Here is a 19,125-nt window from a genome sequence, read left to right as displayed (position 1 = left end):
ATACTGGTGGTCTGCACCACAAGGAAGCATATTCACCTACTCAGCTGCAGACAAAAGTTCATAAACCTTCAATGAGGTCAAGGTTCATGGTGGGTGGTTCACCTTCAGTGACACCAGCTGAGATTGGTGTCATGGATGAGGTCAACGAGCAGGTGCCACAGTTGACCCTCAACTATGGACTTCACTTAAAAAAGCTTAGGGTGCTTGTATCGATGTAGCCACTTTGGTATACTTCAAATCCAAAATCATCTGGATCAATCCCTCTTATGACGTTTTCCTCAGAGTGGTAATTCATACGCTCATACCCTGTAATACTGAGGCAGATACTTCACTGGACCTAGATTTTAATATGTAAGTTTGAACCATGTTGTGGATGCGAAAAAGTGAAGAAAACAATAGAAACCACGCATGGTCATGTAAAATAAAGAACTGCTCTTTTCAAAATGTACGTGTTCACTCTTGTGGATAAAAACCTGGCGCTCTTTCCTGTTATTATAAAAAGAAAACAAACAAAACCCAAAATGAAAACTCAATTTCCCACCAGTAACACATTCTACTCAGAAGGCTGGTGTTCTACTAACCAGCATGTATGTGGCTCTAGAAACGTAGGACCCCCAAGGCTACGATATAAATAAACTGCTACATACAACCTCTTGTTGTGTTGGTAGGTATTATTGTGAAATTATTTTTTTAAGACCATAATAACAGATTACATTCTTATTGTTTGCAACTGCTGTTGGTTTATTCTCCTTAAATGGTACCAGCTTCTGGCTACAGATTTTGAACCCCCTTCAAGAGAAAAAACAGATTTCTCATTTTTTGGCTGTGGAGTCATTACTATTGTTGTAATCCTCTGTTTGTTTAGCTTGTATTGATAGAATCCTGTGACACACTGCGTTTTTTTAAAAGAAGTACTAACAGTGCTCACTGTCAAAAATAAAAACCCCCATGTTATTACCGAGAGGTCTCCTCTTTTTTGTAAAAGATACTTGGTTTGGATTTTAACAAGCTTGACAATTTGTAAGGAGAAGCACTACAGCATTGAAATTCACAGAGAGTTTATGCTTCTGAAATTGTTCATTTGCTCATAATGCTTTGCTATTGAGAGTCACCTTCAAAGCCTGCTTGTGTATATAAATGCATCCCTTGATGTGGAAAAATGGCATTATTTATTCAGTCACATTAGAATGACAACCGTTATAGTAAAAGAATATTGCTAAGAGCTGATAGCGTTCATAGGTCAGTTGCAGCATCATTTCAATGTGACCTAGGTACGCACGGTTGTGCTGAATGCTCTGGACATTCAAACTGTAAAAGAATAACCTGGCCTGATGTGTTGGACGCACTTCAAACTAAATTCGTTGCTCAGTGACCAACACAAATTGACCTGATTAAGAGAGGAAATGGAGTCACTCTGAGCCTTCCTTAACGCAGATATGACGGCAAAGAACATTTTATGTTATTATGAACCACCCACAGACACATACAATAGCCACTAAAACCACCTTAGCAACAGATGCAGAGCGTAGGGGTGAAAACACACACTAATTAGCACAAGGACGTGCCTTTTCTAATTATTTATTTGTTTTTATTACAGGTGGATGTACAAAAACGTTTTTGGTGTAGAAAGATAAATAGCTGCCCACTTGCCAATGTCCACATCCTGCTTTTCTTCGCTTTCGATTAATTTTTCATTAGCACTTAATGGTTTCCTTTCCCACAGCCTAAACAAATACCACCAGCAAAAAGTGCCCACGCTTGTTCTGGCCCTCAGTTCAACCACCAAAGATAAGTTCAAACGGCTCTGATTTTCAAAGACATTACCCTGACCTGGGTCTAGCGATTATTTTTAAATTGCTTCAAATGCATTATTCTTTCGCGTGACAGGCTGCCTTTGTTTGAATCTGTCTGAATGTTCGTTAATGCTAGCTGTTGCGTTGTCGCATTATTGATAGTACCTGTTATGCTGTTTCTTAGGCAACGGTGAGCTTTGGGGGAAAAGGGGCCAATCAATACAGATCCCCCCCACGCACATCCACCCACCCCCCCCCTCGCTGCCCCAGTGCATCGCTTGTCCCTCCCTAAAGAGCGAGCTGAGGATACCGTTTTATTGGTTTTGTTTATTGTGGTCCGAGTCTGAAGGAAAAGGGCTCCGGGAGGAAAAGGGCGAGGTCGAGCCTGGGGGGGGAGGGACAGCTGCCCCCGGCTCGCCTTCCTGTGGCCCGGGAAAGATAACTCCCCTGCAGGGCGGGATCGTAAAGGAAACCCCTTTCCTCCCTGCGAGGGAGAGATTGAGACTCCGTCTGCTCCCTCTCCCCAGCCTGAGAACCGCAGCAGGCTGGTACAGAGGGAAACGGCTCTAACACTCATGTCTCATGTCCTCCTGCTGATAAGACCTCTGTGTGTGAGTGTGTTAACACATGCTCTCTCTCACACACACACACACACACACACACACAGGCATACATACACTGGCACTCTTAAACTGTACAAGCATGCATGCGTACACTGAGACGGACATGCAAACATGTTTGCGCAAATACAAGTGTACGCATGCTCACATTCATACTCAAAGACACAGACACACCAACGTGTCCACGCACACCTGTTCATATGCACACACACACATGCATTAGTTTGTTTCTACTCACATTTTAACATGTTCAGAGGATCATGTCTCCTGAGATCCTGTGATTTTTTGGGTTGCAGCCTATTTCAGGCAGGTAAGAGCAAATGGAAAACTAGGTTTTTAAAAAGAAGCCATACGCAAGTAAGTGAATACCTCGCTTACTTGAGTTTCAGGAATTAAAGCCTTGCTGCTTCCCTTCCACTTGTTTTCATGCTAAACCGTTTGGATACACTTGACCAAATTCTGCTTAGAGGACCATTCTACCCCCATTCCACCTGAAATTTAGCTTGGGGGCTGACGTACAGGTCATAACCGAGCTCCCTGTGGTCAGACCAGTGGTCCTCGCGGCCTTTCATGTGGTCTGACAGCCACACATCTAAGACAAAGTTTGGCCGCAGAACATGGAGATGGATGTCGAAATGACAATACCAGACACTGCAGCTGGACCCATAAAGTCAAAAAAGGAAGAGCAGAAAACCCCAACAGTCTCTTCTACGCACAATGGAGATCCTTGATCACGGCAGTGATTGATAGCAAGTGTGAGGACAGAATCACAGCAGAGCTGGACCAGGCGTTCGATCAAACAGGTGCTCCAGAGACACACTATCTATGGCGACACAGTAACATCGACCAATCAGCATCAATGCTGGCACAGTGTGGAAAAGACGTTCCCCTGTCTTTGGAGCACTTGGCATGCTCGCTCAAGTAATTCCCTGAGATGGAGTGGAGAGGGAGAAGAACCAGACACAGAGATCGGCTGTGAAAATAAGCAAAGCTCTGTAGATGTTTATGTAAATGTAGAGACAATGCGAGTTCCCAGACTAAATCAAAAACCCGACTCGTAAAGAGTAACATGAAACCTGCAAATACACTGCCAAGATGTATACATCCACATCGTATGGTTACTGATTACCTCAATGGAATTCACACTATTTTAGTTTAATTCCTCATCTGCAAAAAATATACTGTCAGTATTATTTTCATTTTGATGCAAAAAAATAATGAATATTTTATATGCATTCATTGAAAATGCAATATATGAGAAAATATATATTTCATTACACTCACACAGATATATTTCTAAAAATATATTTTTCAAAATTTTTTATTTTTTTTGTTATGTGTTTTGGCATGCCAATTTTGGTTCCTTCCATATATATATATATATCATTTTGAGGCAATACGCTACATAGTTGTGGCTAGAAGCATTTGCTGGCTGGAAGGATCGCTAAAACTTGTCCAAATCAAACACATACGGTTAAATAAAACAATAAAAATGGTGCCATATCAGAGACCAGGCAATGGCACATCTTTTAAAAGATTTAACCCCAGGAGGACCCGTGATAATAGTTATATGTAGCCTTTTGTGTATGCCCACCGAATTAACGGTATTAAGGAAGCCCCCCTAACACACACACACACACACACACACACATACATGTGTAAAGAAGATACATCCAAGAGAGATTTTCACACACTAAAAGACAAGCACAGTACATCAGTACAGGGTGGCAGTGTAGTATAAGGGGTAAGAAACTGGTCTTGTAAGCATTTCTTCAGAATATATCCAGCTGTATAAATGGATGCAATGCAAATGCTATGCCAAAGTTGTGTAAATCACTCTGTGTAAGGCTCTAAATGCCTGTAACGTAACATACACAGCATTACAGCTGGTTTCATCCTCAAAGAGCTGCTGAGGTAGAGCCAGGAGTACCTCAGCATGAACTCTAGTCTTTATATAAACTTGTGTCTTCCAAGCTGCTGGTCTGGCTCATAGTTTCACGACAGAGACCCGTCGATGACGTCGGATCGTTTCAGGGATCGTACAAACACGCCAAATTGCTAATCGTGCGTGGCTGTCACCACACAGTCGCGGCGGCTAGTGAAAAATACCTGAATATTTTCAAAGTGTTTTTCCCGTCCTCAACTTTGTTTGGATAGCATTAAGAGAAGGCTTGCTGGCCGCCAGCAGTGCAAGCGTAATGCTGAACATATAGTAAACAGTTTTGTGTCCTAGCTTATGGGAGTGTTTCCACCTATTCTTTCTCTCGATTAGTAATGAGAGTGTGGAGAGGTCTACTTTGCCCTGAATAATAGACATTGTTTATGTATATGGGTGCACTTCAGCAGTTCATCACAGAAATATGGAGTTCATACATTAAGGGCCTGTTTACTTAGCTTGGCATCACTTCTTACTGATATACAATTTCTTAAGCAGTTAATAAGCAGCTACTAATTAGATTGTAAATAGGGAATGCCACTTTTTATAGTTAATTTTATTTAACTGTAAATGTGAGAAATCCAGCATTGGGGAGCAGGATAGTTTGTCAAAAGTTACTCCTGGATCTAGTTTTTGTAAAATAAACTAAACTGAATCAGTTGCACCCACACAGAAGATATGGAGTTGAAACTGTTCCACTATTCGAGGCAGTAGCATAATGACTATAACCGAGGAAATGGATCATTCATAACTGTTACATTACACAATGCACGTTTTGTATTTTCCTGCACTCCATTTCAATACCAGACGCACACCAAATCAGTTATGTACACAATGAGGTCTAGCAAGCCCAGCCCTTTGCTGGGTCGATTCAGAATGGGTGAGTACATTCAATCTTTTTTTTTTTTAATTGGTAAGTGAAACCAGTCACTTCTAAACACTGGCATGACATCATGTTATGTACCAGGCAACAAAATTCTCACGCTGTCTGGCTTCCAAATCTAGCACTTCACCAACCTACGTGGTTTAAGCTCCTGCCATGTGCCGACACCTTTAACTTATTTTAAACATCTATAGATTTACGGTCGTGCAGCTGGAAACTGAGTCACCCTATGTAGTTGGGAGGGGTGACTGGTGATTCACCAGAAAAAAAAAATATGTCTTACACATATTAAGCCTAAAACAACTGCATGCCAGAAATTTCCAGCTTTAAAATACAATAGAGGCTCTGGGACCACACATAATTTGAGAGAGTTTCAGTTTCAATCTCCGGAACATTGTTCGTTATTTTTACCTATCTCGGGTTCAAGCTATAATCAAATTTTTTGTCATTCTCTATTTTCTTAGATTTTCTTTTTTTTTCCATCGCCTAAAACTAATTTTGGTTTGGTCGGAGTAGACATAGCCTCAGGTTTGGAACTAAAGTATGAAAACAAGAACAAAGACCCTTATTTATTTAGACATTGCTATTCTGTAACAATGCCTTATTTTTTTTACTTCACAGTTCTCTGGAAAAATATAGATAACAAATAAAACAAACCATGTCCAATTTAGATGTAGCACTTAAAAGTCCACTTCATTTAATAATCAGAGTGGTAGGAGTCGGTCTGAAAAGCTACCCATACCCAAACACCCAACATGTGAAGAGGACACACATAAACCATAAAAATAATCCCATTATAAGAGCGGAAGAGGGTAACCTATGATATTTTTTGTTTTCTCGAGTGAAAATTGTCATTCACATTTTAAAAAGCCAATCACATCCAGTTTACGTGACATTTTCACGTAATGTGTATTTTAATGTGAATTAAAATATTCACAAAAAATGTGAATTGAAAATGTTTTTTTGTATGGGTAAACATGGCCTTTACCCCCTTGTGCTGTATAAATTGTCGGTTATTTTTGGTCCCAGTTACAGCCCATATCCATTATTTTTTGGATGTCTTCCCTGGGACAGACGATCGATGGGTCAGAAGGAGAATCAGTCTGCCCGCTGTCTCGCTCCATGTACGTACCATAGTAGAGGCAACGGAATTCAAGCAGGTACGCTTCCTCTCAAATGAACTGCAGCAGTATGCATCGGAACTGTCCCAAACAGGCAGAATAACTTGCTCCAGATGTAGCTAAAGCTTAGCCTCACCATGTGACCCTAGACTGTGGTACAGAGGGCTCTGTAGGCTGGGGGGTACAAGGCATAACATTTCCCACCCCCTCATTCCCCTACTGAGGCTGTGATTTTGCTGCTTAGCTTGTGGTGAAGAGCCAAAACCACTGGCAGTGCAACTTCTGCACTCAACCATGTTCAAGTTCCTACGCTAACGTACAATGCTGAATGCTACATAGACATACCAGGTTCTACTCTGGTAAAGAGTGGGCGTACACACACCAACTTGTGCACGTAGACTGAGTTGAGCAAGAGAGGCTCTGGCCATTAACTGAAGTGGGGAGGTGAGAACTGTGCATGAGTGCGAAGACAGAGCAAACCACACTCTTCACCCGCAAGTAATAAGCTCCACTTCTGCCCAGTCTACTCTCATTCACCCTTCTCACCCCTAGGCAAGTAGCAGAGTTGCATACCAATGGATGCAAAATGGAGGGCCAAAGTCTCAAAATGAAAAAAAAAACTGTCTACAGTAACGCTGTCTCAATTTCTTGGTTTGTAGCTGCTCCAGCTTTCGTTCAGGTCTTCGGTAGGCCACTGCACTGAAGTGCCTCAGGCATACTGTACGGCCTGCACTTTTAGGAGCTAATAGAGTTAGGTTCTCTGCCATAGATATGTGATAGATCTGATAGACCCTTAGGAGCTAAGGGAATGGGACACTTGCCATTTTCTTATATACATTTCCTTTCAGTTTTTTTTTTTTGCCAAAGAAAGCTGACACACCCTAAAAAAACTAGCTTTGGTCACATTTAAATTAGGAGGGTTACAGTGTCAGAGGCATAGGCGATGCCACTCAGAATTCACCCAGAGCACATCTCTATGTGGAGTATTCCGTCTATCTGTAACATAGAATAGCTTGACAAGTGATGTACTCCCTGAGTTACAATGTTATTAGACCTTTCTGCATATTTATATCTTCTTGCAAACATTAGCTTTTAAGCAGTGGACTGAAAAAACTGTCAGTTTAATACCAGAATTACGTCATTTATTTACCTCCACATTGAATGAAGAAATAGGAGGAAGGAACTGCCAGCTAATGGGTGGTTTGGCAACCAGTATTCTATTGAATTCTATTCTTTTCTCTTTTATTTTCTTTGGATTAATACACTCAACATTTGTCATGATATAATTTTTGTGATGTTTATTTTTGGAACAATGTCACACAACCAGGTTCTGATGTGAAACAATCTGCAAGCAGGATCTTTCGGACAATTTCTACAAAAAAACAAAACAAAAAAAAAAACTGAATGAACTCTCTATGATCTCTTTGTGTGAAAATAAACATTTGGGGTTTTGCATTACAGGAACATGATCTCAATCATACATGTCACTGTGCGTTACCTTGAATTACACTGATGTTCTTCTATAAAGAAGGTTTTCTAGACAAGATGAATCACCTCTCCACAGGAAATTATGAGAATTGACGCTGTGTGCAATGAACATGACTTTCCAAAATGAACACGAATTTCCAAAATTTGTCATAATTTATCGTAATTTATCTTTTTTTTTTTCATAATCACAAACTCAAAAGATCAGGGAGTTCAGACCAGTATATCACACAGATCTTTTTTTTTCATGATAAAAATAAGAGTAAATGGGCACATGCAAACGTGTGAGTTACGTCACGCCATTCAGGTGTTTCTCCAACTGTGCAGGGCTGGTTAAGCTTTGACTTCATTGTGTCCGGTCCGGTTAGGCCTCCATAACAGCTGCAGGATCCTCACCAATATTCCACACGGCACCCCCACACACTTCCACCCCTTCACTTTGGACGAGTTTCTCCACTGGGAATTTCACTGTACTGTTCTCCTCATCTTTAGTTTTCTCTCTTTCTCGCTTGACTTTTTCATTAGGCATGCCGTGTCTCAGGCTATATGGGAGCCATGGCAGCATCTTGGGAGGTCCTAAACCATCTTTCACTGACTGTCACACGTTCAAATCACAACCCACTTCATCCAATCCTGGCATGTGAGAGTTAAATGTATTTTGCTGGGAAATGTAGTTTTCTAGTACACAAACATGTCGTCCAGTACCACGACTAAGCTCAAAATTTAGCATGTCATGAGTGACTCAGTCCAATATGAATATGCATTAGTTACACACAGAACTGTAAAAATTGTAAAAGTTTTATGAACCTATATATTTACCTACATATTCCTGCTTTCTAGTGTCGAGGAAATATTTTCTGGGTGGATTATACGCTATACAGAGCTTTCTATTAACGCGCACATTTTGAAGAACAAATGATGTTTTCCATTTTAGGTTACTGTGTAATACTGTCTGCCTGTACAACAAGGGATGTGTGTTTACATCTCTAATCCCATTCTGGATTACAAATAAGTTAGCAATATATAATACAACATTATATTTTATTTTAAAGGTACTTCACATGATACAAAAATATTGATCACAGTGTATTTTCTTGAAAAGATTGAAATTGCTATGAACAAGAATGTGGAAAACATTTAGTGGCAATAAATTATATAATCATTATCTGACAAATAAGAATAACAAAACAAAACAACAAAAAAAATTAAAATTACAAGGTTTGTGCCTTTTCATATCTCCCCAATATTTAAGTCTTCAGAAAGTTCATGACGTGACGCTCGGGTCCATCTTAATACTTGCGATGGCAGAAATTGCCATGGTGACGCACATATTCTGTGTCCATTGGGCTGTTCGCAACCTTGACGCAGGTCCATAATTTTAGCGTCTTTGAATTGACCACTTTGTCGCACTGCGTCCGCACCTTCAGTCCTGCCTTCGCCAGTACGTCGGTATGCAGCGGCACACTTCCTCGCTGAAGTAAAATCCAGCTTCGCACTTTCTCCTCCGTACTTCGCACGGTGGTCTGTAGCAACTGAAAAACGCGAAAAGAGGGAGACTTTTAGTTTTTCTATCAACATTCACAGGACTGCCACACTCTGAGTTTAGATTTGTTTTTTTGGAACGACTCAGGGCCCTGCCATTTACTTTTATTAGTATAGACATTTACTTCTATTATTACTCTCAGCGTCTGCTAACTGGAAAAAAAGACTGAACCTAAATTGTGCTGGTATTATGCATTTTGCCACGTAAAATTAAGCACCGAGTATATCAGGGAGGTTAAACTTGAAGCATTATAACTGTACAAGCTTCAAAAGGAATGATGCAATGGCATCACCGTTTTAGCAGTTCTTCCTCTGGGTAACTCTGGCTTCCAGATGCAAATGCAATTCATTGGGTAAAGGTATCCCTCTTAGAGACCATCCACAAGAAAATGTAATGCAGATATATTCTGATTGCACATCATTTGATCAGAAACGCAGACAAACAGCCATGACTTCATAACAATTATTGATTACGTAAATAAAAAAATAAAAAACCTTCTTCAGCAGTCTGAACTTCAGTTAACCTGTAACTGTATAAGTGCAGCATAGTTCTGACTGATTGACCACTTGGCGGTTCCCTAAATATGTCTACCTTATTTCGCCAATGCCTTAGGTGGACTCTACGAAGGAAATGCAAAACTTCCAATTAAATTAAATGTTACCGCAGATTCCGCGGAATGAATGAGTGGTTTGTTTAACTTGCTTTAGGCAGAAATTCGATAGATGCTCTCGCAGTTTTATATTAAATATTTTGGCAGCAGAAATTTTAAAGCCTATGATCGTGCATGGCTTGAGAATACACAATACTCCAAGGCTGAAGTTCCAAACACATACTTTTTCCTTCTAGCTCAATAAACATACTTTTGTTTTGCTCAGACTGGGAGAGATATTGCTCGCCTCCAGCCCGAATGGGTCAAAAGAGACACAGGTTGCATTTGGGTCTCCAAAAAGAATATCAGGACATGATTGTGTCACGGTTTCTGTGCAGGTAGATCATTTTTCTGTGCCTGCACCGGCTCAGTGGTTAGCATTCCGATTAGCCACTCGGCTAATCGTTATTTTGGTGTGTGGGGACGATTAATTCGAGCTTGCAGATTAGCCACTCGGCTAATCGTTATTTTTGGTTCCTGTGGGAGGATTGTTCCTGCTTGAACATTCCGTGCATTCCTGCAGGGTTACCTCTGATCTGTTTCACCTGTGGGTTGCTCACATCTTCCACTGATTACCAGCCACACCTGTGGCTGGGTATTTAAAGCGTCAGTAGGCAATGGAACGGTGCTTGAGTGTAACGTGTTTTGCTCTAGCCAGTTCCCTGTCGTATTTCTGAGGAAGGTGTAAGGATTTTAAGAACAAAGAAATTTAAAAGAATTCTGACTTCAGTTTGTTTGTTTTTTTTGGAGAAAGGTATTAGGACGGTATATGTCCAGATTCTGAGGCTGGCGGTTTTAAGGGGTTATTGTGTCGCCGTTGGGGCACAAACCTTTCTGCCTCTTACTAACCAGTTTCCCCCCTGGTTTTAGTTGGCCTCAGAACTTCTTCTGTTTGTTTTTTGAAAAGACATTTTCTTTCTCTCTGCTTCGGGTCGAAGTCGTTTTTTCTTTTCTTTTCCCTGTTCCTTTATTTTCTTTATATACTCCTTCTTCCTCAGTTACCCGTTTAGGGGTTTATTCATTTTTTGGGATACGTCCCTTAGGAGTATAGCACCCCCTTCTTATTTCGTCTCTCACGAGACTCAGTGGTTACTGGAGTGCCCCTTTGGTAACTTATAGATCCCCTGTTTGGTCGCGTCTGGTCTTCACACTTCCTCTCCCTCACAGATTGCTCATTGCAAGATAAGGTCTCAGATATCGCTGCCATTTCTGGCTAAGTAGGAAACATTTTACAAAATGGCAGTGCTTTTTTGAGGCCATGCATCTCTAGAAAATCATATGCCGATCCAAATAATATTCAATAATGATTGCCAGAACTAAAAATATTAGTACAAATTTAGCTTGATTGAAGCAAACAGCATAATTGGTGTTTTTAATGTCAGTCCTGTCAGAATGCCTTGGTATTGTTTTGTCATTTATCTGGCAATTGATAAACCAGTTTTTAAGAAAAATAATTTATCTGATTTATTTTTATTTTTGTGCATATTTTCATACATTGAAAACACATGGGAATACACTGCATGCAAAATTGTATCACAATATTGAATTGTATACTTCAATATCTCTGTATTGACTTGGCTCAAATAAGCTGACCACAGTTATATTTTAATTCAGCCCTCTATTCTTGTCTAATTTTTTTGAGTAATATGATCCTGGGGCTGTCAGGTAAAGCCAAATTGTTAATTATTTATGAAATCATAGACATTTTTCTCCATGTTTTCCTGAAACGAAACACAAGCCGGCATCATTTTAAATCACTGCCTATGGACTCGATAGATGCATTTTCAATCAGTATCCATTGACTTCATAGATAATTCCTCAGTTAAAACAACTTTATAGAAAACAGCTGTATTGTATTTGTCTTAGTAACATTCAGACAGATAGAGCCTGGCAAGATACATAATCACTAAGTTCATCATTAGAATTCCTGTTTCTTTTAATATTTGCATGTACATGGCCTTGTAGTTTCCTGTGTTTTCTTTAATCTGAGAAAATCTTAGTTCTGATTTGCAACATATCCATACGCACAATATAGCACACAACACCACGACGTAAAAAATTAGGTAAACATAATCTACCACAGGAAGAGCAAACAGGAAGAGCACTGGAACCGATGCGCACAACGATTTGTTGCATATTGTTTTCCTTTTACCTGCATGTGGCCTGGCGGAACCTCCTCCCTCTGAGAAAGCACTTGTTGGGCGACTCGTTGCACTCGCAGACGCACTTGCCGGGGTTGAGCGGCTGGTGCCGGGGGCAGACCTTGGCGCAGGTGCACTGGCAGGCGTCCCTGTTGAACTCCTGATTGGGTCCGCAGGGGACGGGCGGAGCCTTGCACACGCACTGGCAGGAGTGCTTGTCCAACTCCTGGTTGGGCCCGCAGCTTGAGGCCCGATGGTGCCTTCTGCACACGCACTGGCACGTCTCCTCGTCCAGCTCTTTGTTTGGGCCGCAGATGCCATCGTCCAGGGATTCTGGGTAAAACAAAGTCGTCTTATTATCAAAATGGCTGAACAGAGGAATGCTCAAAGTCGTTATGAAACACTTTCCATTAAGTACTGTAATGTACTTCTCTTTGGGTTTAGGTGAGCAATACAGCGGAGAATAAATATGACAATACAGAAGATTACATTTTTGACTCTATTTCCACATGTATCTAAGATGGCCTTAACAATAGTTGGCAACGTTACTATAAAAATCATTTCTTGTCGAGATACATCTGAAAAAGAACTATACAGCCATAAAGTGGAATAGGACTAAGATTCACGAGGGCATTCTATTTCTAAAATCTCATACCTTACTAATCTTAGCAACAGGCGAGGACATGTTAAGTCAACTCATGTAGTTAATTTAATTTATTCACAAGCTATATACAAGCTAAGTATATATTATACTTATGGAGTGTGGTTTTTATCTCATAAAATATTACAGATTCAGGGTCTTAATTTTGCATTCATTTGTCATAAAATGTATTTAAAAATGATTTGCTGTTAACTAGGATCATTCAGTACTAGACGAAGGAAAATAGCTTACAAAACATGCACTAAGTATTGTGCCTTTATCTGTTCAAAAGATTTATTGCTCTTCCACGGAATATTATCACAGCAGTGAGTTCAGCTCAAATAAATTTTTACCATGTCCAAATTAATTTAGGATGAACCCTTTCTTTGTAATGAATCTAACTGTGTTGTGAAATACGATTCAGGAGCGGTTGTTGGCAGTGCTGTTCGTAATGACAGGCATGATGATTCACTTCTAATTCCTGAAGGAAAGCCTTATCCTTGGGTTTTGCACGTTTATAATTGGCCATCAGCTATCTGTCCGGGCCTTGGACTCAAGAGTGCTGCTATTTTAGTATCTGTTGGTATGGAATACTTTATGGATACTTTCGGGCTTCCTCCAAGAGCTTACGTAAGGGACAGCGCGCTTCGCACATCGGCTTCCAGTTGTTTGACTTTATGATAAACTATTTGAAATACAACATTCCTGTTCCAAATTCCTCACAATGCATTTTCCCCCAGTGGTGCAAACAGATGTTTTTCCTTTCGATCCTGGCAAATAATTTAACTTGATAGCTAATTCTGTTACTCTTTTCTGCAGGCTATAAAACTTCACAGGAATTTGGCGATCGAGTGGAACACAGATTCCTGCCATTGCAGTGTTTATGTGTGTGTTGTGGTTTTTTTAGAAGCAATTTCAGGTTAACATAGTGACAAATGTACACACTCCTCTTGTTTTTCAGCCTATGCCTTGCCATGCGAGACAATCTGCATAAATCACTATTGTATATGATCTTGATGAAAGCACACTTTTCCTTTTCTTTATCAAATTGAACTTTTGAAAACATTTCCCACAACAATAAAATGAAACACTGTGTTCTTCATTGCACTCACAGGAACTTCTGTGGTTTCCCATGACAACTGCTGAATAAACTCATCACACTATATTGGCTCATTGTATTGACCTTAATCTTTAATTACCTGGAACTATTACTCCACAAGGCTACAGTCTTGCATTGCATAGACATGCCCTTTCCTCTACTGGCACTAATGTAGCTCGTAAAACAATGCATATCAGCCTCTCAGGTATTTAATAATGTAGACCAATTGAGTGCTTATCTCTGTTTGGATTTTACATGTCACCTGTGATTTCTGTGAAGTGCACTCATTAAACCTGCTTTCACATGAGAGCCAGCATGTTATTTCTGTTTGGTGAACTGGCCCCCAAACAGAGCTGTGGTTTGAAATGACCATTTCATCCAATCAGGAAGGACACTGGTAAAGTACAACCTGCTCTGGCGCTTTTTCAGTTCAAAATGACTTCCTCTGTCAAGTGGAAATAGTAGTAGTGAGTATATGAGTATGAGTATATGAGCGTGCATGCGTGTGTGTGTGTGGAGAGGAGCATTAAATGTGTCCCGGCTCAAATCTCATGCTTACAGGAGTATGGTCAAGATAGGGATGATACTGAAGTATGACTACTGTCTTCCTCTCCAGCGATGATTCATTGGGCCTCAAACAGGAGTGATTGGGGAGTTTCATTTTTAATAACCCATTTTTAACAAAAAAATAATAATTCTCATAATTTGGAATGCCTCATTAGATTTGACAGCACGTTACTTGGGCATAAACTTTTGACTTGTTAAATTGAAACACAATACAATGGCTGAGATGCAACAATTCAAGTCCATTATGTCCTGTCAACCCAGTAAAAACATTTTAAAAGGACAATAAACTCTATTTGGTTACAAGCAACTGAAATGCCAAATGCAAAAGGCATTCCTCAGAATCCACATTGTCATGTCAGATCCAGCCTGAATAAATCGAGCAGCACTTACCTGATCTGGAGTTCTGTGAGGGTGCTGTGATATCATGCTCCTGCACACATCTGCACATGTGATTATTCCAGACGTGATTCTTCGGACATGTTTTGTTTGCCACATTACATCTGTAAGGGAAATGAACAATTAGCTTGGAGATTGGCAGTAGTGGGAGCATGTTGTACATCTTCACTTATTTATTTTTATTTTACATTTATTTTGCAGTCGATCTGAACAAACCCAACTTGAACATCACATTTCTTTTGTCTTCTTTGAGCAGCTAACATTTGAGCCCCTCTGTTATGCTAAACCAGTGCAAAGCAATGCAAAAAACACAAACACATTTTTCACTGGTTAATGTTCTCCACATCTTTCCGCTGAACTCCTCGTTCGGCCTCCTTCAGCGTGGGCTTTTACGGTCTGTGAAAGTTATTAAAGGCACGAAAACAAAAGCATTCAGCTGGCTTAGCCCCGCTGCATCTGTCAGCAAGCAGTGAAATTTAAGAGAGGGAGGGAGATTGATAATGCACAAAAAAAAAAGTCACAATCTGAAGGACTCTTTCTGTTCCTCCTGAAGCCCTCATAGAGCATAAAGACCCTTTCCAACCAAGTGCTTGTGGAGAACTGTGTGGAGAGCTAGTCTTGAACATATGGGGACTAAAACAAAAAAGAAGATGCAGAAATTATAACAACGTTTGATAGTTAGGATATGCCATCTCACATTATTTACCATGTGATATGTATGACACTAAAAATGTGATATTTGAAGTACTCAAGATAATATACCATGGTTTTTAAACGCATACCAAAAAACAACTTTCAATGTGTATTAAATTAAGAGGAAAATCAGTTGGGTAATTTATGTTAAGCAAGATAAAATGCTGTGTGAATGTAGAATTTGTTACACCTTGGAGGTGTGGCTTTAAATTGGCTGGGCGGGGTTCCAGGTGTCTCTGCTAATTAATATGATGGACTCAGCTGCGGGTGGTTTGAAGGAGCATAAATGTTGTGCTGCAGGTCTCCTCTGGCTCACTCCGGCCACGAACCTCTGCCTTGGGCTTTGATCTTTGTTTGTGATTTTATGTTTATTTGCTGCCGGGTTACAGGCTGGCAGTCTCGGTTTTCTTATTTCGTTTTTGTTACGTTGTAGTTTCCATCGGTGTGATGGGGAGGATTCTCGGTTCGACCTCCTATTGCAGGGGGGCCGAGGCCTTCCCTTTTTAAATTTTGTTTTGCTGACCAGGTTTTTTACAACTTGTTCTTTTGGTTTATTAGAAAACTATTCTTTTTTTTTTTTCCTGGCCATAGCAACTCTGCCTTTTTTGGCCTTTTTTGTTTCAGTGCAGCGGCTGTGAGTGTTAGGTCGCTGCCTAAAAATTCACTAATTGGGTGAATGTTATGGTAATGGAAGGGCTTAATTAGTTCTCAGGCCAGCAACTGCTGCCAAATATTATTCAAACTGCCTGTGATAATAATGCAATATTACTTTCAACACCCACAAGCTGGCCAACAGGTAATTTAATATACATTTGAAAGCATATAAAATTGAAATCTTCTTAAAAAAATGAAAACGAGAACTAGACTGCATGAGAATAGGTGGCACTAAAGACTTAAGTTTGTTTTTCTAGGAGAAGAAAGAGCTCAATGAATCGCCACATTTTCTCTTTAGAATATTATGCACACTGGAGTAAGATTTGAGATGATTTTCGGTATAGGTGCTGACAGAAGAAGGGTTCTGAAATTCACATGCTTCGCTTCAATTTTCATTTGTTCTGCATTTACGCTCCCCCTGAATGCACTTAGCCACTCCCGCCCATCCGCTGAATGTATTTAGCAGGGCCTGTGATTTTGAGGTACAGAGCCACCTGAAAATGTGTGTCCAGTTAAGCCCCCTCTCAATAAACCTATCCTGAGGAAAAACCTGTCAGAGGTGAACATTCAGAGTGGTGGAATACATTAAGAAGCAACATAATTGGTGTACCTGTTCTGCTTATGATTTATGAAGGCCTCTTTTCCACCAGTGTAATTTAAGTGGCTTCTGGCAGAACCGGTGATGACCTCACCTCTCGCACTACTGCCCAGTGTCAACAGCGGTATAATGGGTCCGGATCAAATCTCAAGCAGGCCTTGCTGCATGGTTGGACAGTTTGTGCTATCACCAGGTGTCGGTGCATGTACACCCGGAGGCATGCAATGGAAGACACGGGTTAGATTACCCCCATCATCGTTAACAGTTCCCCAGAGTGGGGTGTAGGGGAGTCACATGACCCAGACCGCCTTATCAAACCCAGACATCCAGCAGACCTCTGGATTTATCTTGCAAACTTTTGGCAGTCGGCTCCTAAGGGTTATGATCCTGAATGTCTTCAAGTGAGGAGCTCTGATGATGTACGACACAGTTGCGCCATTCTGTTTAGGAAGGGTATTTCATGAAGAGTGAACGCAGAAGGAAGACGCTGGCCCTAACAATGCTGGGGGTGGGGAAGGGGGGGAGCTGGTTCCTTCCAAAAAATGAATCACTTCACAGAACCACAGGCTTTCTCAATTCAACGATTGTGCAGGAGAGCCAGAAAGTGGAAAAACCTCAGGCGTTTGATGCTTCAAAAGTGCAAACATTTTAGTTTTTTATTTATTTTTATTTTACTTCTGAAAATGCAGTGAAAAATGCTGAAGCTAAGATCCAAAGTTCATTGCACTGGAAAGATTTAATCATCATAAATTAGACCTTTTGAGTGTACCTGAAAATTCAATGCTTGCATTGCCATAATTAACATCATAGCCAAAATTGTTCTTGAAAAACTGAAACAGATTTGACCTATCCTGACTGTATCCTATCCTGTTTATAAAAAAAAAAAAAAAAAAAAAAGGTGAAACTTTCAATAATAGCTCACTGGCAAAGTACCGCTTTGCAGTGCATGTCAATGTGTTTCCAATTATCATATTCTATACGGCCTAAAAGACAACATTCCTGTTCCGTTCATGACATTTCCAGCAATGTGCGGAAGACATGTTACCTGATGACTAACATGTGCATTTGCACCTTGCATAATGAAAAACAGCTGTAGCCGTTTAGACGGGCAAGGTGTCCACATGATAACGTCTAAGCATGGTAATCTTCATAACGTTTTTTTAATTTGCAAGTACTCATGAGATGGGCTCCTGATTTATGGTTCTGCACACTGTATGAACGAACAATCCGAAAAAATATATGTGCCTTGGAATCGGAACGGAATGTGCATTAAGAATTCCATGCATATGAGACAGTTGCCAAGAAATCCAGTGGGGGTCTCTTTACTTACACCAAATGGCCCTACACTTACACAGCATATGGATGTTAGTTCTCTCTTGATGTAAATGCAATAATTTTAGCACAGCCTACTTGGCCAGAGCAGAGAGATCTACAATCTGCCAACTCCAGTCAGTCGAAAAAACACTATCAAATTGTATTAGTTAGTTTTAGTACTAACGCTTCACTGCTTCTTTTTGTATCGATTTCTGGAAGTCTGCCAAATTATCAATAGTGAACAAAGTTTCTCAAATCATGCCTGGACTTATCTGAGAGATGTAAGATAAGCTACTGTAATATATTTTTATTTTTGTGAGTTATACAATTGAATAAATCATAACAGAATAACCCTACTTTTGTTAGCCTGTAGAGGGGCTGTGTAATTGGGAGTAAGATCTTGGTAGCTTCCTTGGGCAAAATACAACTGTCCACAGACATTAAGACAAAGAAAATGTCATCTTAGGTAAATGTTTGAAAATGTTCATTGAGATCCTTGATAAAAAAATAACCTGTTAAGGAATAAATAATTAAAAACTCTACCCACTAATACACTGACTCAGTTAATTCCAACTATCCCATGCAACAAAAACCTGTTGCCAAGATTTCATAATTAACACCATCCTCCAAATATGACTGGCATGATCCAAAATGTGATTTCTTGAACATTCATTCTGTACACTAAAGATCTGAATGCTTTCCTGCAGTTTTGCGGTGTGTCATTATTTTAATCCGCTGTGCGTTTTGGTGGAGTGACTCCAGTTAGGTACTATCACCGCTCTTCGGCCCTGGCGGATTTCCTCTGTTTGACTGTTGGCCTCAGACCCATGCAATAACAACCAAGCCGTTTACACCGAGAGAGTACACTCCAATCTTTCCCCCGGCGCAACTCAAGATGATGTTGAAACAAGGAGGAAATCAACCAGGGTTACACACGGCAGGTTTTCTGCCCGCTGTAGTCACTGGTTCCATCTGAAATTCAAATTTAATGAT

General features: G+C 40.3%; 1 protein-coding gene across 1 annotated transcript in view; it reads right to left on the bottom strand.

Annotated features, from left to right (window-relative positions):
• Positions 1–7,636: 7,636 nt before the first annotated feature.
• Positions 7,637–19,125, bottom strand: part of vegfc (vascular endothelial growth factor c) — a 35,723-nt gene continuing 24,234 nt past the window's right edge. The window contains exons 5-7 of the mRNA XM_064335079.1: positions 14,868–14,977; positions 12,183–12,504; positions 7,637–9,370 (exon numbers count right to left, since the gene is read on the bottom strand). Of these exons, the coding sequence (XP_064191149.1) occupies positions 9,262–9,370; positions 12,183–12,504; positions 14,868–14,977 (541 nt within the window). The 3' untranslated portion in view covers positions 7,637–9,261. The remainder of the gene's footprint in view (positions 9,371–12,182; positions 12,505–14,867; positions 14,978–19,125) is intronic.

Source organism: Anguilla rostrata, chromosome 5 (genome assembly GCF_018555375.3).
Source record: "Anguilla rostrata isolate EN2019 chromosome 5, ASM1855537v3, whole genome shotgun sequence".
Classification (NCBI taxonomy): Eukaryota; Metazoa; Chordata; class Actinopteri; order Anguilliformes; family Anguillidae; genus Anguilla; species Anguilla rostrata.
This window is presented reverse-complemented; position numbering and strand designations above follow the sequence as displayed.